General features: G+C 38.1%; 1 protein-coding gene across 2 annotated transcripts in view; it reads left to right on the top strand.

Moving 5' to 3' along the window:
* The window catches only part of LOC124163613 (phosphatidylinositol 4-kinase beta), a 176,795-nt gene that overhangs the window by 71,951 nt on the left and 82,686 nt on the right, over positions 1-22,158 (top strand). For both annotated transcript variants that reach the window (XM_046540631.1, XM_046540632.1), the window contains exons 4-6: positions 1,791-1,908; positions 2,089-2,223; positions 11,666-11,931. In XM_046540631.1, coding sequence (XP_046396587.1) covers positions 1,791-1,908; positions 2,089-2,223; positions 11,666-11,931 — 519 coding nt within the window. The remainder of the gene's footprint in view (positions 1-1,790; positions 1,909-2,088; positions 2,224-11,665; positions 11,932-22,158) is intronic.

The following is a 22,158-nucleotide window of genomic DNA, read 5'->3' as shown; positions in this document are numbered from 1 at the left end:
TATGTTCCATTGCACCCAAAATGCTTGAGTATTTCATAATTAGCCATTAATTATTGTAATTAAATCTGCAATGATAAAATTAAAGTCAATGATAAAATGTGAAATACATGCTCTTCTGAGAAAATTTTCGCTTTGACTTATTTCTTTCAAACCGTAAAGCATGTCTATTTTATAGTGGATTTAGGTCAAATAACAACAACATCTCATTGGAAACATAATATCTAAGGATTTTATTTATCCAATATGACGATATTTGTCATATTGGATAATTTGTCATATACGTGACATAAAAAGGTATAGGATTATATCCGATAGTAAAAACAGCATATTCCTATATTGCCCCGAAGCTACAAATGTGAACTTCTCACGCTATTTCTGCGTGTTTTTCCTACATTTTCGATGTATGCGATTGAAAGAAAACACTTTGATTCATTAGATGTATAATTATAATTGAATGGGTATTTAATATTTTTCCTTTTTCAAATCTTTGGGAGGGGCGGCGTCCGAGAGTCCTTATGGGCAAGCCGCCACTGGTTATGCCATAAATCTCCACTGTCACAGTCACAGACGAAGGGATATTTTCTCAGGATATTTGGTTTCTCCCTGCTAGCAATTTGAAGTCATCTGCTTATCTCATGAGAATTTCCAAGGATGGAGTGATAATAATTGGAGAAGAAGAAAATCCGGTGGAGAAGTGCTTATATTTTGCAAAACGCCTTGGATTGTCTGCTAGCACTTGACAGTAGGAGTGGGGGTAAAGCGAGCTACCTGTTGAAAATAAGAAGTTGGATGAAGCCGAGTATCAGATCGGCGTGCTGCTGAAATGGTGTTTGGTAGATAAGAATGTATACATCAGACAGAAATCCAATCATCCATTCTATAAAATTAAAATATTCCATTAATCAGCTAAATTCCTGTTTGAATCCTTTAAAGGAAATCACAATTACTCACCAAAATCTTGGGTTTCCTGCTGCATTGGCAACCTAGTTAACATTCCCGCATTCCTCGTTTTTTTCGTCCATCCCCTTGAAAAACGATAGATCGAGGTTCCACTGTGTACCTTTTTATTTATACATTCACAAAGTGAAATAGAAGAAGAAACATACGTTTAATAGGCTTTGCCCAATTATAGTATTCGAGGTATTCGAATATTTGAGCAATGATTTAATATTTGAATTCGATATTCGAGTTCGAGAAATCTGATATTTGACCCATCTCTAATTATATGTAATGACATTGATTTTTATAAAATTGATGTATTGCATATTTCTGTTGTGACCCAGGCTTTCTTTGAATTACTTGTATGTTTCACGAGTTCAAATGGAAAGGCAATAGTGAAAAGATCCAGAAAAATACTATAAAATGATTTAAATTTGGCATTTTGGGTATTATCAGAGTAGTCTACAGCCCAGTCTATTCGATTTAGCTAGATACGAAAATAGTTTACATTGGGATCACTGTAAAACCTCTGTTGTCTAGTTAAGTTTGGTAATTTAGTCTTTCATGACACCTTAAGCGTAAACATTCTAATATATATGGATATTTATTTATTTATTAAGTTGCTCTGATCCACTATGTGCACTCTTAGGTTGCACAATACAATTTTCAATGTTTGACATCTAATGACTGAGGCCTTATAGGTAATTCCCAGTGTGGGAAATGAAGGTACATAATTCATCTTGTTGTCAATTTTATACCTCAGTAATATTGTGTTGAATGAAGCGAGAATGATCTAAGTTTGTAGTGATATATACCATTAAGTGATTGTGATATCTTTTTTTTCTATCTAGCTAACAAGATGTTCAGTTTTCCTGATAGTGAAGTGGATTTTTTCCTACCACAATTAGTCACTATGTACATTCAAATGCGAGATGTTGCTGAAGCGATACACCCATACCTCCTCCACAGGTACAGTTGAAAACTTTCTTGTTGTAACATGTTTTTCTCCCTTATTTCTTTTGAGTTTAAAATTCCTCCAATTTTTAATTCATTCATGCAAATTGAGTATTTATCATTTTTATGATAGGGTATATTTTTCATTTTTATGTTCATTCATTTGTACTCATAACAGAGGGACTGTGTTTACAGGTGTCGGAAGTCGGTTGACTTTGCATTTCGCTGTGCTTGGCTTTTGGATGCTTACAAGTCAGACACTTCGCTTCCCACCAAGAAAATTCCTTATGGCACACGATTGCGGAACAGCATTCTTGCCGATGAGTTATGGTAAGTGTTTTAAGTGTATCTGTTGAGATCTTTAACTTTCAGGCCTCAGAGTCAAACTGAAATATTTGTATTCTGATCTAGATTGGAGGGGTCTTCTTGAAACATTAGTACATAGTTCACCAGTTCATGCCTTGGTGGCAGTATTGGTAATGGGGAACTTGCATCGGTTGTATATTGCCATGAAACTATTTTGAACAGCTAAAATGGAAATATTAGCTTGCAAAATACCTATTTTTTCTCCATTCATCATCAAAATAAATAAAAATTTGACTTTAAAAATCAAGCAGCATTTCTCTGAGCTGGCCACTGCATGAAGACACCCATGCTCTGCTGTCGTTAGGTGTGTCATTAACCGTACCTAAAGTGTTCCGAGTTGGGAAATACACTGAACTCATGCAGTAAACATTGTTTTGGTGGAGGATTTAGTTATTCTCATCACTTGTTCTTATACTGTTTTTCTTGTGTAACTTTTCCTATTGTTATTGTGGCATGATTAATTCTTCGGATATTAAAAATGCAATCAGGATGATAAAATACAAGATTTTTACCTTGTATAAATCAGTTATCAGAAAAATGGATTATTACATGCTGCTCATTCAGATAATATGCCTTAAATTGTTGACATGACCCTAATGATATTATCGCAAATGATTGATAAACGCTGGTGGAAAATACGTAAAAGCAGCTCGGTATGCAGGAGGATAGCAATCGGTTTTCATAATGCATGAATACCTCAATTTTTCCGGTTCATTGGGATGTTCCATTCTTCCGTGCATTTTCTAACTATGTATCGTGCCGTTTATTCCATTTTCATCTAGTCTTATGTTTTGGTCAAAATATGTATTACTTTAATATCTGTTGGTAATATTTGAGATTCTCTGTAAAGTACCTACGGTATAGATTTACTGGTGGAAATACGTAGTTGGTTTTGGCCTCAAGAATTTTATGCCAACACATCTTAGGATGCTTCAAATTTACACATCTCACTGTACTTCAATTTCAACAGGGTCATAAGTAAGGTCACCTTAGGAACAAGGGAATTCCACACAATTCTTGGTAGTTTCAAGTCTGTGATGCATTTTATCACAGCCTCAACAGATGCTCTAGACTCATACAAAACAAATCCTCATGCATGGGAATGGTCACTATAACTTGGCTAATTTAGGTAAATTTGATTCAGAAATATGGGTTCTTTTCTTGTCTCTTTCTTTGCCGCATTGATTGGCAACACACCTAATAATTTTGGCCCTAAGTATTGAAATGACTGTCGATCAATTTCAGTCGTTGGCCTAGGTATATTAAAGTTTCTCCAAGATCTGATGTAATAAGTTTGGGGTCTGGCCTTTTCACCGCTACAGTTATAAAAAAACTCGAAGGACTTTTTAAATGAATAGATGCCTTAGTGGGAGGATATCTAGTTTTCTAAAAAGAGGAAATGAGTGACTTTTCCTAAACGATCGCGTTATTACCCTGATAGCCCTGATAGATAGATAGATTTTGTGCCACTATCAATGGTTTAATGTTGGTAAAATATGCTCCACCCCAGAAGGTTATTCCATATTGCAATCTTGAATTAACAAGAGCATAATATACCATTCTTAACACTGATTCAGGGCATATTTATCCCGGGAAGTAGAATTTTCTGACATTAGGGATCATTTCTAATCTTAATTTATGTGAGACTTCCATTTACAATTTTGGTCAAAGTATATGCCCAAATATTTTATGTAACTAACTTGTTCTATCAAAATACATTTTTCACAGAAAGTAACGTCATCTTTTATAGAATTGGCTCATTGATAGTGTTTGGACGATACTGCTGTCAGAACTGTAGACAAGATATCGATATCATAATGACTTGATTCGGATAACTTAAACATTTATTTTCTTGGAACAAAGTTCAAGTTGCAAAAGACCAATAATGAGGAATGGGGCTCCCAGGTGACTTGGCGACTGACTAATGACTGCTTGTGACTGCCTGACTGGTTGACTGCTCCCATTCAAGTGCCGAGTAATACATCGCTGCTTGTCTCGGGCGATCGGTGTAGCTGCACCTCTCGTAGTTCCTTCTGAGACCAACAGTGACATTAGGCACGAATGGCTCAAACAATAGTATACTTTATGTTTTACTCGTACTAAACATGATATATTTCACTTCTTCATTTAACAAAATATAATTTACCGAAAACCATATGTTGAGTGTTATAAGATCACTTTGTATGTGTTCATGTAGATCATCAACACTATTAACAGAGTAACTTAGTGCTGTGTAGTCTGCAAACGATATTAATTGACCTTTAAACCTGCCAGCACAGAAATTGTTTACACGTATTACAAACAGTATGGGGCCCTACACAGAACCCTGTAGCACACCACAGGTGAGTCGGATCTTTTCACTTTAATCATTTTTGAGATGCACACATTTATCTCGATCACAAAGATAACTTTGAAACCTATCATATGCAGTTCCACGCATACCCGCTTCCCATAATCACTTCACACTTTACACGTATTACAAACAGTATGGGGCCCTACACAGAACCCTGTAGCACACCACAGGTGAGTCGGATCTTTTCACTTTAATCATTTTTGAGATGCACACATTTATCTCAATCACAAAGATAACTTTGAAACCTATCATATGCAGTTCCACGCATACCCGCTTCCCATAATCACTTCATTAGTGTCTTCAGATTAACAGAGTCGAATGCTTTGGTTATGTCCACAAACAAGTCAGCAACTCTACAGTTCTTATTCATCCCATTGTTCAGCTCTGAACAGAATTTTAAAAAGGCATCTTCTGTACTTTTACCCCTTATAAATCCGAATTGGTTATAATTGAAAAAACTCTGCTTATTTAGAAATTTAAGAAGTGGAACTTTAACAACTTTTTCAATTATTTTAGAAAATACAGATAATAAAGGTATTGGTCTTAATTGTTTACAATCACTTTATCACTTCTTTCAAAAATGGGTATCACTATCGTAGTTTTCAACTGTTAAGGAAATATTCCTGTATACGTGCTTAAATTAACAATGTGAGCAAGGACCTGCGAAATATTTGCAACTGCTTTAATAATGTGTGCAGAAATATTATCAACACCTTTAGATTTTTTAGACTTTAATTCCTTAATGATGCTGCTTATCTCCTTCACATTAGCTGTAACAAAATACAAAGAGTCCCTTAAATTTACTTAAATTGAAGGTTGGAAACATTTCTTTATATTTATCCGTATCACTTTGTAAATAAGTGTTCTGGGTCAGTGATTGAATAACTTTACCATAATGAGAACTAAATTCATTAACAGTGTCCTGACACTCAGTGACAACATTACCATTAATTGATTTAATTTTCTCATAATTCTAATTTCCTTGCCTTCCTCTGATAAGTGAAAATGCAGTGCCTGCTCCATGAAAATGCTATGCAAGAAAATGCTATGGCTCTTAGCTACAAGCTTCTCCTTCTGCCGTTTGTTGGCATACTAATGAATAGTTTATTAGGCACCGTGGTTGAGGTATTTCTTTAGCCAAATGTATACCTCGAGCTCATCTTTTTGGTTAATTACAATGCTAGGAAGTTGGGTCAATTCATGGAGCAGGCACTGCAAAATTAAGATGAAATTTTGGGATTTAAATAATCTTGTTTGCGTGTTACCGTAGAAATGAGTGTAAGAGACGAACCCTTATTTTGAGCTTCGGAGCTAAAGAAAAAAAAAATTTGCTGCATTTTTTTTTATCCTATTGCATGGTGTTGGAGACGTTTGCGTGGACTTTCAACAGGAATCAAAATTTCCACTTTCAATACTAAAAATTTACACGTTATTTTTCAGCTAAATTTGCACGATATGTATGATTCTTGGAATTAAGTAGGTATCCACTTGTAGTCTTAACCTTATGATGCTTACTAGGGATGGTCGGATCAGATACCTCGGATCCAAATATCCACGGATAAAGCCCTTCACCTTATACTCCGAATCCAAATTCATTGAAGAAATTGAATCTGAATCCGAAATTTGAAATCGATGCTTTCATGAACGCAAAGTCCTATAAGAGGGAGTGGAAAGAGTTCCGTTCCTGTCTTCGCATATGCCGATGCACTGCTATGCTACAATTTTGTTTAAATGCCCTCGTAGGAATATTGCAGTAGAATTTCAGCCGTGGAAAATTTTAAGGCAAAACACGACAGGCACATAGCGTGCATCTTCTCATGAAATTGAACTACAGTTGGGGGATTCTCATCACCATAATATAATAATCACGGCGTAGATTTCAACCACAGGGTTTAACACCATAATAATTTTCAGTTGCAATAATCCTCATAACAGCGTCTGAAGATGATTTTTGAATCAGGCCCTTAGAGCAATCGAAATTACTCGGCAAGACAGATGTTGAGAATTAACCAGGTATTATCCTTCAAAACTACATGTTTCTCTAAGTTTGATGTGAGTTTACTGATATCTGGTGATTTTTCCGGGTATTCTTCCATGTTTATCCATTTTGTTGGACAATATTTCGCCAACGTTCCTGTTGGCTTCCTCAAGTTCACTGAAGTGTCGATGCAGAAAGTTGTTCATCTTATACACACCCCGTTGGCGCCTTTTTTGTGGAGGTGTGCCCTGATTGGTCAGGATCTTTGAAGACCCTTTTCCACACGCTGGCGAGGTGGTAGCCGTCTTCACGGTTGAAGTTCTTTGTGTTTTGGTGATTTCAATTGCCTCCCTGATTATTCTTTGGTAGTAGCGGCCTTCTTTGTTCAAAAGAGAGGCGTTGTCAAAGTCAATATTGTGTGTCGGTCCACTCCATTGGTGTTCCGCCACCGCTGACTGGGTGAAATGTCTATTTTTTACTGCACTTCTGTGCTCTTGGACTCAGTATTTCAGTGCTCGTGATGTTTGGCCGATGTAGGCATCACCGTAGCTGTATTTAATCTGATATAGCAATAATAGCGACTGGAGCAATATGAAGTTAGGTTATTTATTCGTCTCAATGATTTGCAAAAATGAATACAGGAACGGTTGAAATGACGTTGCGCTGTTGACCGTGACACTAAAAACATCGCGAATCTAATTATTGCTTCCCCTTACCCCCTCTCAGTAATATTTCAGGCTCCTTTACGAACGCGAATATCGCTCTTAGTTAAAATTTGCCGTAGAAGGATATCGAAACCTAAAGCATACGGCAATCGCCGTGTATGCGGAACTACTTTTGATTAAGACAGATGATCGCCGGAGATATAAACATTATCATATTTCGTTTGTTATTCGACTTATTGATGGACGCTGTTTATTATATATTTATTGTAATAACAGTAGATGGTCATTAATCCGGAATTATAAACTACGTAATATCCATCCCTAACGGAAGGTTTTCTAGAATTTTGCCAACGCTATGTTTTCCGTCGCCCCCGCGAAATATAACGGCGAAATGAGCCGTAAAAAATCCTCCCGTGCCAAAATTTTGGCTTCCAAGGAGATCCAAAAAAGATAGACGTACTTCTAGTATGGACGTAAGTCGATGGTGATTCAACACGATGGTAAAAGCAGCATGCGTTGTCTCATTCCGCGGGCTAACCCCACATCTGCGGGGCGAATGGAGGCGAGGGAAAGTTGCTTGCGCGGCGCACTTATCAGAACTGACTCAACTTGTATCTCATTGTGAGTGGGTTTGCCGGCCTCGGTGGCGGTGGGGTAAAGTCCTCGCCTGCCAAACCGAAGCTCGCGGGTTCGAGTCCCGCCTGGGTAAGTTACCCTTATCCAGGGCATGGGCGTGTGTGAATGTCCTTCATTGTTAATTGTTAATTCCCCATTGTAAAGGCCGTAAAAGTGCTGTTTATGGGGTAATGGAAATAAATAAATAAATTAAAATAAATGAAACATGATTGGAACTTCAATAATTATAAGCTGAACTCCGCTACGTGGCAAGCGTTTATTTTTAACGGAACGGGAGTTAATGCCCTCGGAGAATAACTCGCGTCAATCGTCATGTAATCATTGAAGTCAAATTCAAGACGTGAGTGATAAGGCAGTCCCTTTCAACTTAGAAATGGCTTAGCGCCATTAAATCGAAATACCAAAAGTGTCCGGTGTTGTTATCAGATACGGGGAAGCAAAAAATTACGTGAAGATGAGTCACACGGCTTGTAAGTCGAAGGTCCCGGCGCTGAATTCGCGGAAAAATGCCGACAGAGAAGCTATTCCCGTTAGATTCATTCTACTAATGCTAAAATTTCATGGTAAAATGCTTTTTTAATGCGTAAAAATCATAAGGAGGGAAAATTGTTCCGGACTATTAATAATTTTTTATTCATCACCGGCGGCATGACGGTAGTTGCGCGGTTATTTAAATAGCTCACTTTAAAAAAAGTGATCTAAACGCCGGAAAAATCTAAATTTCGGAATATCCCTGGTCCTGTGTGCTCCGTATTATTTTATTTTATTTTATTCTAAAACCACCGGATACAGCTCTCATTGGCCATTTTACACCGGGGTGTTCAACATATGTAACAGTTAACGTACACAAACAACCATGCCCTGGACCGGGGAAACCTACCCAGGCGGGACTTGAACCCGCGACCTCTTGTTTGGCAGGCGAAGACGTTACCCCGCCGCCACCGAGGCAGGCAAATTAGCTATGGTATACTATTTGGAAGGAGGTAACTGACAGCTGGGGTCATTAGCGCCATGAAGTAAGGGCTGGTGGGATAGGAACCCTATGTTGGTGTTAGCCAAGTTGTAATGATAGGCTCGAATGGGACCTATTTGCAGGACAGAGTGGTGCACTGGAAGTGCCCTCCACATTACACTCAAGTCGGGATAGGACCATCTCTGATAAGTTTCTGCTACTGTCAGGACTTGAACCCAGGCCCACAGGGTGTAAAGCCTTTGTGATGTATTAGCGAAATTTTGCTCCTTGTTAATGGGGTTAATTTGGGTGACTATCCTCAGATACCTCATTTCTTCAATTTCCAATCTTCGTTTGTCTGCAGGTAGTTAAACAGATTTCCTGAAAACTAATTTTAATTGAAAATATTTTCAAAAATTAGCTTCTCTGCGAGCATTTAGTATCACCATTCCGAAATTTCTCCCGGGTATTATAAGTAATCTTAGTGCCAGAAATTCTAGCAATATAACCATGGGAAACGTTGTTCAGGAATGCAATGTTTCTCTTAAGGTAACATGCCATCTGTGGTGTTGCTTGTGAGTAAATAAGATTATTATGCTTCTTTTCTTGCCTCCAAATGAGTAATTGAATCTGGGAAACATATATCTGATGCGATTGAAAAGGATTTCAGGCTCTTTTACCATAAAACCTCACACTATGAGACTTTTTCTGGTTCCGTTTCTGGCTTAAATCAGAACCGTACAAGTGTATGACTAAGCATTCTAAAAATAATGAGCAAGAGTTATCCTGAAAACTATACTTCTCCTCAATACCAACTCTTGATTTTTACACAGAGCCCATATTTCGGTCCCTCCAACTGTGTAAAATCAAAGTTTTACTGTACATACACATTACAATCCCAATTATATCCTAATGGGCTAATGATGGGGAGAGACGGCACGAATAATCGAAAAACATGTGTAACCCAAACTTTCGCTTATATGTCTTGCTATGCTCATAATTTACCTAAACCAAACAATATATTATTATTTATACATTTATTCTGTTATTTTAGAGTGCTTCCCGGGCTCAATGAGAGCTTTCTTTGCCAGTTCGCAATCTTTTTAGCGGTGATAACATGGTTGTACTCATATTATTAATGCTCCATGTAAGGCCTGGTTTCGAAAACCACACATCCGTGGCTGTGTGATCATGGATAAAGAAAAGTGGCTTGCACGAATGCTTCAAAACCACTGCTCAATGTGGGAAACTACACCGTCAGGCACCACACCATGTAGTTGTGTCTCGCGCAAGTAACCCGGTTTGCAACTGCTGCGGGATGTGTATCTGTGATCACGGAGTGCAGCCGTGCTCTGAATGGCTGGAAAACAGGAACACGGTGCTCTCGAGAATGCAGCTAGCACGCGATTGCTTCTGTATTATGAAGATTTTGAGATCCAATTCAGTCGGAGAATTCCCATGATTTTGCATCCGATTTTATTTTTTTATAAAGATCGTGGAAAAAATTGAGCGAGATTGAAAAATTATGCATAGATAATCCGCAAAACGGGTAAACGGCAGCTGGATAAACGTGAGTCATCTGTACCAATAAATATCTACTCAATTAAAAATCAAAGGTGGGTTTGTTAAATGTTTAATTAAAGGTTTTGGGTTGAGTAAGCACGCTTGAATCACGTGTGTGGTTGGTGCACTGTTAGCTCAGGAGGAGACTGCTTTGGGCTATGTTTTGGCATGGTTGAAATCATCAGAGAATCTTCAGCAGTGGATTTGCTGGAGGGGGTTTTTGGTGTGCTTTAAAATTTTGCCATACTTAGCATTCAATATCTCCTGATGGAAAACTCAAATTTACGTGCAATTTTCTTTGTTGAATTGAGAAAATAATATTCTGTCCACTGGTTAAATAAAAAAAATTCTTGCAAGAGCCCCATTAATCTTCAGTTGATCTATTTACTTCCTCTTATATTACTCTCCCTCCACTAAGGTATTATTGTAAAATGCCTGGTGGATTTATTTTTGTTGAATTTGTATTCGATTTCTGTATCTGTTGCGACATAGTATCAGTGGATATTGGATAAGACTTAACCTCTCTGACTATCTCTTTTAAGTATCCAGCTAGGTATTGAAGAATATGCTCCTTCATAATATGAGATTGGTTGAATATCTGTTTTTTCATTAATTTTTTTCTAATTCATATTAATGAATCATTCATATTAAAATAAACAAATAAAACTTTGTAAGGTTCACTATTATATAATTATAGGCATGACCCGGGTTTCATAACTCGGTTACATCATCAGGTTTTGTTAATTTTGAACCTGATGATATAACCAAGTTACGAAACCCATGTCGTGCCCATAATTAAATAATAGTGAACCTTACAAAGTTTTATTTCTTTATTTCCAATATGGAGAGGTTTCACAGAGTAAAGCCTGAAGTTGTCAGTCATATTAATATTTTATATTAAGCTGGAATCATACCCTGAGTATTGAATATTAAGTAATGTCTCACTACCATTCAGAATTCTTGATTAAAAGATTTTGCCATTTCTTTTCTAGCTATTGAATTTTTCCATTGTCTCTTTCGAATGTGTGAATGTCCCTTTAAATTAACCTGCTTTCCCTTATAAGTAGTTTTCAAGCCTATGTCCCTTGAAAAACTTCTTGTCAGGGTTATTTAATTTCTGCCCATATTCCAGATCCCTGAATAAGCATTGCTTTTATATTCGAGTTACCCACCCCTGTTAATAGGGTAAATTCACCGCTATGTAACAATCACAAGTGGGCTTTTATGAATTTTTTTGAGTGTGTGTTGAACGGTTTCAGGGCCAAGCCGTCCAAGAAGCTGCCGGGCAGTGGGCCCCCCTCATTCCACACCAGCACAGCGTCCAAATCTCAGTCGTCGTCGTCGTCATCTGCCGTCCCTCTGAAGGTGACCTCGTCACTCGTCCCCCCACCCACGCCTCCTCCGCTCCCCCCTCCGCCCAGTTGGCTGACTGTGTCCTCCTCATCTCCTGCCAAGAGAACGCACCAGAGGTCTCGCTCCGACGCCACTGGCCAGTTCTCTAGCCTACGGCGACTGCTCCCCACAGGTAATTTCATCTCTCTATTCAAACTTCATTCACTCCTCCCATTTTAAGTGCATTTTTCATTAATCTTGCATTCCTTAATTTTGAACTTGGTGCATGGCTTTGAACCCCACAGTGGTGATGTAGACAACTGCGACATATATGGTGACTGCATTAATATGGAGTATGCATTACTTTTACCAATGAACCTTTTAGTGATAGTGATATCCTTCTGAATTTCAGTGAGTGTTACTGGTGTATCTGAGAGCACCTATCACTTAATGAGTGATACAAGTGGAATTATTTTCTATGGGTTTAAGGAAAATGTTTACCAAGCAAGCCACCCTCATTACCTTTTACCACTGCTGGATGAAAAAAACAATTTCATTAATTGGTCTACGTATACTAGGGTTTCAAATGGCATTCAGTTAAGAGTTAGAACTTATATAAAGCTCATTTCCATTACAAAAGTTAGGTAGTTCATTATTTATTTATTTTAGGCCAACCCTTTACCTTGCATTATAACTTATTGATTATTTTTGCTAAACCATTAAAAAAAGACTCCTTATAGAGGTTGTAGAGAACCAAAAATGTGTTGTAATATCATTAAATGTCAGTTGTTATTATTAATATGTATTTACTAGCCATCATGCCATCATATACATGGGATAAGCCAAAGATGTGAATGGTGGTGCATGCGTCTATGTGGCTAAAAGGGCCTCTTTGAATGAAATTGCTTTTGTTCATTGTTAATTCATCAATGAAGTTAAATTTAAGCTAAATTCTTTCAACCCTTCATCTTCATCTCCAGCTGAAATTTTTAAAGTGATCAACTCCTTCGCTCACAAGTGGTCTGTGGGATATGATGAAATCCTAATCCCCGTTGTTAAATATTCAGCAAAATGGATTTCTGAACCATTATCTGATATCTTTAACTTATCCATTTCTCATGGTCATTTTCCATCCTGTCTGAAAACAGCAATTGTTTCTCTCATACATAAAAGAGATCCAAAGCACGACTCAGAAAACTATAGACCGATTTCCATTCTTTCAACCTTCTCTAAAATATTTGAGTAATTGATGTTTAACCGTATTGTAAATTACTTGCAACATTTTAACCTCCTGCATCCAAATCAACATGGTTTCCGTGAAGGTCGATCAACAACTTCAGCTGCTTTCCAACTAATTCAAAGCATTTGTCAATCGATAAACAACCACCATCAGGTTATCGGTACCTTTTATGATTTAAGTAAAGCATTTGACAACATTTACCATTCTATACTATCTCACAAATTGCTTGGTATGGGTATCTCTGGCATAGCTCATTCTTGGCTAATGTCATATCTGTCAAATCGCCAACAAATTGTTCAATGGAAAAGTAAATCCGAAATGGGAATAAAAAGCTTTAGATCTACACCACTTGCAGTTAGTTGTGGAGTTCCCCAGGGTTCAATTCTTGGACCCCTATTACAGTGAAACTTGGTTAGTACGTTTCTGAAGGGACCACGAAAAATGAACGTACTAACCAGGAAAACATACTAACGAGGAAAGTAAATAATAGCAGTCGGGGTTATTGCAATCAGTGAAAAAGTCGTCATAATTACAATTACTATCGGTAGTTCTCATAGGATCGCCTTCCTGAACTCTTTTCACATTTAAAATCAAGAAAATGAGCGCTACCATGAAAAACAATACGATGTGAATAAAAATCGCAATTTTTCATGGACATCCCGGAGACGATTTCATGATTACGGCGTCTATCTCCCGTGATTTATCCTATATATATTTACAGAACGAGGACGAGTGAAGCTCAGACAAGCGAAGACAAGTCATTTTTCTTTCTCACAGCGTACTCGGAGAATATAACAACAACCCGGAGTAAGTCAACTGGTTTTTTAAACATCATAAAAATTGGGCAAAATTATATTGACTTTCAAATTACGGCAACAGCCGTAGACATTCGCTTCTGGAATGATACCATTTCGATTGTAAAATCGATCGATATATCGACTGATGACACGCAAGATTATTAGATTAGGACGTAATTACAAGAAAATTTTATATTAAACAGTTGAAATTTACTTTCAAAATTTGTCTAATGTCGTCTGCTTTCGTTCCGAGATCAAGTATTTTTAAGCTAAGCTTCGCGTGGAGACCCAGAGGATCGTCTGCTCTCGCAACAGTAGTAAAGTAAATACGCACGACGTCGAGTTTATGGAGCAGTACTGCTTTAGATAATGTGGGAATTGTCAAATACCGTTAAGACTCATTTCTTCATCATGATAACTCGTGCAATAGCAACAATTGCCCACTCACGAACTTTGTGCGCAGCAGTGGGCACTCCCAAGCGCTCCAAAGGCAACAGAAGGTGAGGAGCTCGGGGTGGGGAAAATTGGGGCTTCTTATTGGCTGTAGTTTTTCATAGTCAGACATTCCCGAAAAATGGGCGCATTTTATTTTTCATCACGTCACAAGAATTCAGAAATGCATTTGGATAAATTACGGTAGAAGAAAGAGATGTGGAATGAATGGAAGAATGTTAATGGCTAATAATAATAAATTAAATCATGAATTCAGACGTTTGCGACCCTTAAGAGGGCACTAGAGAACAAAGTGCGGGTTGCGTCACGGCAAGCAATTGAGCGTAGTAACCAGGAAAGCGCAATTTTTTCAAACGTACTAACCAAATTCTTTTACCTGTATTTTGTTCGGATGGTACCGGGACCGAGGGAAATCGCCGTACTAAGGAGGAAAACGTACTAAGGAGGAACGTACTAACCAAGTTCCACTGTATTTATAATTTTCATCAATGACCTACCCCTCTCTCTACCAAACAGTGATGTGGTATTGTACGCAGATGATACTTCCTCCCTAAATTCTGTAATTACTCCAGAAGTTCTTTTCTCGAATACAAAAAAACTCAATAATACATATGTCTCAATGGTGTCATGAAAACAATCTGTCCCTTAATATCAATAAAACATCCTTCATGCAGTTTCACTGCAAAATATCTCCTCCTACAAGTAGTCCACGGCTAACTCTAAACAACAGCATAGTTCAATGTTCATATTCAATTAAATTCTTGGGCCTCCACTTAACAGAGGATCTTGACTGTTCTACTCATGTTGAACATCTATCCAAAAAAGCTGCTACTGGCATTTATATGATTAGGAAACTTAGACCAACTACCTCTGCTACCACACTAAAAATGGTGTACTATGCCAATGTCATCCACATTTTTCAGATCACTTAGCATTGGAATTTTCCTGTGTCATGACAACATCCGTTAAAGAATTAGAAAAAAAGACATGTTGCACAATCACCAGCTCCATAACACCTGAAGGAGTTTTGTATCTCAAAGAACTTCTGTCCAGTGTTACTTGGTTTGAACTTCTTGTTCATCTAAATGGGGAAGAAAATTAAAAAATTTTTTTTACTGAATTTATGGGGTTTTTCGAGATTTGTTTCCCCAAGAAAAGCTATCAGGTCAACAAAAAAAGTAAGCACAAAAATAATTGGTTTACCCCAGAGTTAGAGAGTATTAGAAATAAAATTATTTCCTTACACAGATCTTATAAGGTACACTGTGATGTAAACGTCAGAAAGCTACTGTTACAATTACGTAAAGAATATAATACACGTATCATAAGTGCAGAAAAGATTTGCAACTACACACCCATAAACAATTCTTGGAATAAAATTGGGGCAATGTGGAAAATAATCAACAAAGAAACTGGGAAAATTAAGAGCTCTCCGAATCAGTCAATATCACCAGATGTTTTCAACAAATTCTTTATAGAATCTGTTGATGATATCGTTACCGACACTACAGACCAAAGTAAGGCTCTTCAGCTCCTAAGAAAAAACCCTGTAAGTAATCAGCAGTTTCATTGGAAGTGGATAACACCCTGTGAAGTCATAAAAACAATAAATTCACTTAAGATCTCGAACTCCAAGGATATCTATGGTCTTTTTAACAACCTACTCATGAGCATAAAAGAAAACATTGCTGAACCACTCTGTATTATTTACAACACATGTCTTCAATCTGGGGTCTTTCCTACAGCTCTCAAATATTCAAGTGATCCCCATTCACAAGAAAGGGGCAAAGGATAACCCTCAGAATTATCGTCCAATCTCTATGATACCTGTCTTTGGCAAAGTTTTTGAAGCTCTGATCAAATCCCAATTATATCTTTACCTAGAAAACAATAGTTTGCTCTCCCCTTCTCAATATGGTTTTTGTTCCGGAAAAACTACCACTCAGGCTTTGGAAATGGTTGTTAACAAAATCATAAGCTCTCTTGAAGAACAATCAAACCTTTTGCTAACTCTCTGTGACCTTTCCAAGGCTTTTGATTGTGTCTATCACCCTTTAATTCTAAAGAAACTGGAATTCTACGGAATCTCTGGTTTAGAACTTACACTTTTCCAGTCATATCTCTCTGGTGGAACTCAATGTGTCGATCTGGATGGGCAAAAATCTTCTTCAATTAAAATTCAATATGGAGTTCCCCAGGGTTCTGTCCTGGGACCTTTACTTTTTTTAATAATGATAAAAGATCTCCCCAACAACCTCCCATCAGACTCGATCCTGTATGCTGATGATGCAACAATATTGCACTACTGCAAACATTTATCGGATGCCAATAGCCTTCTTGACAGCAATTTTAGTACAGCCACAACATGCTTTAAAACTAATGGTTTTACACTAAATAAAGACAAAACGCAAAATCTCATCTGTAGCCTGTGCACGCAGTAAAACTTATAGGATTTCACCGAGACTCAAAACTAAATTGGACTGCACACATTTCAGAGATCAGAAAAAAACTCTCAAAATCACTGTACGTATTGAGGAAGCTAAGCTTTCTAATCCCCTCAGAACATCTCAAGTCCATTTACTATGCTCTTTTCAACAGTCACTTGAGTTATGGGCTAGAGATCTGGGGTAATGCCCCAGCTACAAAATCTGTTTTTCTGTTACAGAAAAAAGCCATAAGAATAATAACTCATTCTCCCTCAACCGAACATTGTAGGCCATTATTCAGGAAACTGAAAATATTGACTGTCTACAGTCTGTATGTATATGGAGTACTTGTACATACGAAAGACAATCTCCAGTCTTTTACAATTAGATCCGACATACATGACCATGACACTAGAAGAAATAATCACCTATTTGCAGGTCAAATGAGACTAAATATAACACAAAATTCCTTTGCAAACATGGGCATTAAGCTCTTCAATCATTTACCTGAGTCTGCAAGAGGAAGCAACAGCACAAAATTCAAATCTGTTGTACACTCCTGGCTAGCATCTAAATCGCTGTACTCAGTGAATGAGTTTTTTACTCTGACAGCAGATATGGTTTTCTGAATAATCCTGTCTTTATTTAAGTTGCAAATTGTAATTACAGTGGAACCCCGATTTATCATTCCCGCATTCATCGTTTGCCGCTCCTGGTCCCAAATTAAGTTCCATGAAGACAATGTAATTTTTTCCCGCATCTATCGTTCCCCGAAGTATCGTTTTCCCGCATTGATCGTTTGGAGATTGCGGTCCCGTCGAATAATTTTCCTGCATTCATCGTTTGATAAAAATGAGACGAAGTGTTTACAACGTGTTATTTATGGCTTTAACAACAGACACACAGTTTGAATCTTCCTCAGGAGATTGAAATGCGATAGGGAGAAGCAGAGTGCCGTGCGATAGTTAGCGCATTTCCCAAGATCCGGTATCCCCCTCCATTCAACACTCGCCTCCCCCCGGTTAAAGCTTTCTTCTTCTCCGAAATAAAAAAAAGGTCCCAGCTCGAGCAGGGATCGTATTACGACGACCTTAGCTTCGAAAGAAAATATCAAGTTACTCGAGAACAGAAGAAACCTTTTTCACGCCTCCCCCTTTCTAGACCGCTGACTTTTTATTTAGCCGACACGTTTCTTACGTCGTAGGTCCCTATATGCTGCGTATCAAATGTGAAGATAACTACAAGGTTATTTTTGGTGAAAACATCATTAACTTACATCAATTCTGAAGCGAGTTACAAGGTTTTGATCTTAAGAAAAAATATTACGGTGCCGCTGGGCCGGGCTTCTTGCTTTTTCTTGCGCGCAGAGGGAAAATTCTCGGGCGGAAAAGGAATTTTTTATCAATGCATACTATGAAATGTATTTATCTATTCGTTTGATATCCTAAACAGAGAATACTAATACGTTGTAACAGCAGTGTTTTTATCTGAATACATTGATACACGAAAGTAAGCAAGCGGCTTGGAAATAAGACGCTTTCGCCTTGGGTGTTTAGGTCCCATCACGGAAACCAATAAAAAGAATATCTCATAATCTGTGTGAAACACTACCCCATCCAGTGCACGCCTTTTAAAAAAGGGGGCTTGGGTTTTTTCTGAGTTCCTTTCATAGGGTACCATAAAACCTGCACCAAAAGCGACCCTAGCCGAAGGGGCCGTGGGAAGAATTTACGAAGGTGTTCAGTTTGTCTTTGCATTTTTTTGAGTGAACAAGTGTAGTGTGGTCTGCTGAATTTGAAAATTGTGAAGTGTGTTTTACACTTATCTTTGCTGTAACACGCCCAATCAATATGTCTGATACAAAGAAGAGGAGAAAAGGTGAGAAGCTCATAAGCCGCGAAAGACAGTTGGTGCTCAAAGTCTTCTCGTACTTAAGGAAATCTCTCAGCATTAGTGAGGCCTGCTGAAAAGTTTCGAAGGCTACTGGGTGCTAAGAGTTCACTATTTACAGAGTGAGAAAGGAAAGCTCCCGTGTTCCATTGGTAACTTCTTCAAAAACTAAAGAAATTAGACAGCCTTACAAAAATTCGAGAGCAGTGATTTTCGATGATTTTGTGAGATTGGGAATTAGAAGGAAGGTACATGAATCCTTCGTGAAAAATATTCCTCCGACTTTAAAATCCATCTTAAACTCGGTAAATATGGATAGTATTCTCCCATATTACAAAAGGACAACACTATATCGTCTTATTTTGGACATAGGCTTCGTGTACGAACGCAGGGGGAAAAGAATCATCTTTATCGAAAGGGATGATATTATTCGTTGGTGGCACAATTAATTATTTAAGGCAGCTAAAAAAATATCGTCAAGAACACAGGACGAGTGTATTCACAGGCGAAAGTTGTATTAATGTTGGACAAATAGTGAACATTTGTTTGCGAAACAAACAATTAGAAAATCCGCGTCAAGCTTTCCTTACTGGACTAAATACTGGGCTTGGCCCCCACTTCCCGAGGAGGACGATTTGCAATTATACACGCAGGAACGGAAAATGGGTTCATAAAAGGAGCATCGCATGTGTTTCTGTACAAAAAGAGCTCAATGGATGATCATGAAGAAGTGGCTGGCGAGTGTTACGAGAGATGGTTTGAGCACTCACTTCTTGCAAACTTACCCGATGGATCAATTATAGTGGTAGACAGTGCCTCTTATTACTCAAGGAAATTGGAATCCTTGCCTACTACAAGGTGGAGGAAAGAGAACATTAAGGAAATTAGCTTTGAAGATGTCAGCTTGAAAAGAGATCTTTAATTTACGATAAACCAAGTACGGGAAAATTTTGAAAAATTAAAGATTGATGATGTCTTATACAACATCGCCTTTCATGTAATACTAGCCAGAGCCAAAAAATATTGCATAATATGGAAGGAATAGAAATTTTGTCTCATTTAGGAGCGGCGATAATTTTTATTATCCTTCAATTTATTGTTATTATTTACATTACAGATTATTCATTATTCAGCTTGTGCATTGAATAAATACGTACATGAAATAACCAAAGACTTTTCCTTTTATATTGCAGCAAAGGTATTGTAATTTAAGCTAAAAAATTCCTTAATTTATGTCGTCTTTCGTGCGATCCCTAACTCCTTTTTGAACTAAACCATTTTGGCACTCTATCATGTGTGGTTGCATACGCTAATATAGGTATTTGTAAATCTAAAAAACTTAAACTTCCATCTGTGTCTTTCTCCATGGTGAATTTAATGTTTTTATGGCACGAGTTTAAAAGGTTTAAAAATTTATTGGCTTGCCATAAGCTTCCGGTCCAAACATATAAAAACATATATTTGACATCTTTAGAAAGCCGATATCTACAGATATGGTCATTCCATCTGATTCGTGCCATGCCTTCAGTCACAAAATGGCAGCATTCCACTCTATGATTAATAGACTCATGAATATTCCACTTTCACGGGAGTCCTTTGCCAAAGAACTAAACCACATTCATCACATTGCTTCTGTTAACGGCTACGATGGGTATCTAATTGTGAGGATATTGCAGAATTCACGCAGGAAAAAAGCCATTAAAGAAATCACAGACCTTAAGCAGACCTCAAACACAAAGAAGTGGGTGAAGCTACCATACGTAGGTAAAGAGTCATACAAAGTTTCCAAGTGCTTCCCGAGAGACCGTTTTAAATTCTGCTTTTATTCCCTAGTGACGCTTAAAAAATTATTTGACAAATCATTAGATTAATTGGACCCTCTTTTAAGATCCGGCATTTATGCAATCAGCTGCGACTCACGTGATTCAACATATGTAGGACAAACTGGTCGGAATTTCAAAGTGAGGACAGCAGAGCACAAAAGATGCTTTGATAAGAAAGACACCAAATCCCAGCTAGCCACTCACCTTATCAACGAGAACCATTCATGCAGTTTCCAACCTAAAATACTGGTCTTCGAAGGAAAAAGGACGTCGGCTCGACGCACTCGAGTAAAGGGAAATCACTAGGAGGAGAAAACGCAAGGAAAATCTTTTGAATGACATTGAGTTCCTGAGTCATTCTCCGCTGTTAGCCCTCCCCCCTCTCAAACCTTCAACCGAACCCCAAATCCTTATGTATCCCAACCACCTCCCCACCCCCTTCCCCCATCCTTTACCCCCCAACCCCTCTCCCACTTCTGCCGACTGATAAATATACCCCTCCCTTTTGCATGATTGTATATATATATGACTTCTTGACGAAAATATGGCATTTTGTACCTGGTGATAGCGAAGTAAGGTCGCTGAAACGCGTCGTACCAAATAAAATTACTGTGGACATGCACTAAGTTTGCTCTTCATTTATCATTGTATCATAATGTTCCACAACATCTCGCCGAACACCGTTGAATACATCTTCTCAGGATATTTTGTTTCTCTCTACTAGCAATCTGAATTCATCTGCTCATCTACTGCTACGCTACTTATTGTTAGAAATGAGTGGGTAAGTTGCCTTCTCTATAGGATGAAAAATTTCATTGCGCAGTCATATGGTCATGCTTCACCCTCTGCAGTAAGCTCTGCCTACGCCGTACGCGATAGCATTAGTGCCGAACTTCACCTCGTACGAGTGGTTCCGTACTTTCCGGGGTGGGTTGACTTAAAACCAGCGAGTGTTTTCCGTGTGGGTTCAATGGAGTCCGGTTTCATTTTTATTTGTTTTATTCTTATTCGTCTTCGGACCATGGCCCTTCCGAAGACACAAGTGAGAACTTTAAAAGATGGACTGAAAATAATTGATGATGAAGAAAAGAATCCGGGCTAGAAACACGTGAATATTGCAGAACGCCTCGGTATGTCCGGTAGCACATGATGGCAGGGGTGGGGGTAGAGTGAGATCCCTGGTGAAAACAAGAAGTGGGATGAAGCCGAGGATCAGGTGGGCGTGCCGCTGACAATTAACGCCACATTGCCTCAATCATATTAAAAATTTAATTGCTAGAAAGGAACATTCCAAATAATAAACTATTTTTGGCCTTCTTGATCCATTTCATAACCTATCACTGCGACGGTGAAATCAGTTGTTTGAGGCATAGCACGCACATTTCTCTCGTAAATACGTGTACTTGAAATGGCATTTGATGGATAAGAATTTTTACATCAGACAGAAATGCATAATAGCCGTGAAAATTCCGAGTGGAATGCAAACATTTTTTAGCAAGGCGGCTTGTTCCTTTAGGATTTTAGAGAGAGAGATAAGTCGAATCAACAATATGACCTAAGTGTTTCGATAAAGTAATAATATTCCTGTAATCAGCTGAAATCTCGTTTGAATCCATTAATGAATGTCATAATTCGCAAAAATCCAGCGGATCCCGGGACATAGGCAACCCGGACAAACATTCCCGCATTCATCGTTTTTTTCATCCATCCCCCTGAAAAACGACAGATCGAGGTTCCACTGTATATGTATGTACAATGAACTGACGAGGTCAAGTGTAAACTATTTACTCA

Source organism: Ischnura elegans, chromosome 8 (assembly GCF_921293095.1).
Source record: "Ischnura elegans chromosome 8, ioIscEleg1.1, whole genome shotgun sequence".
NCBI classification, from domain to species: domain Eukaryota; kingdom Metazoa; phylum Arthropoda; class Insecta; order Odonata; family Coenagrionidae; genus Ischnura; species Ischnura elegans.
The sequence above is the reverse complement of the archived record's forward strand: the minus strand, read 5'-3'. Positions and strand labels throughout refer to the sequence as shown.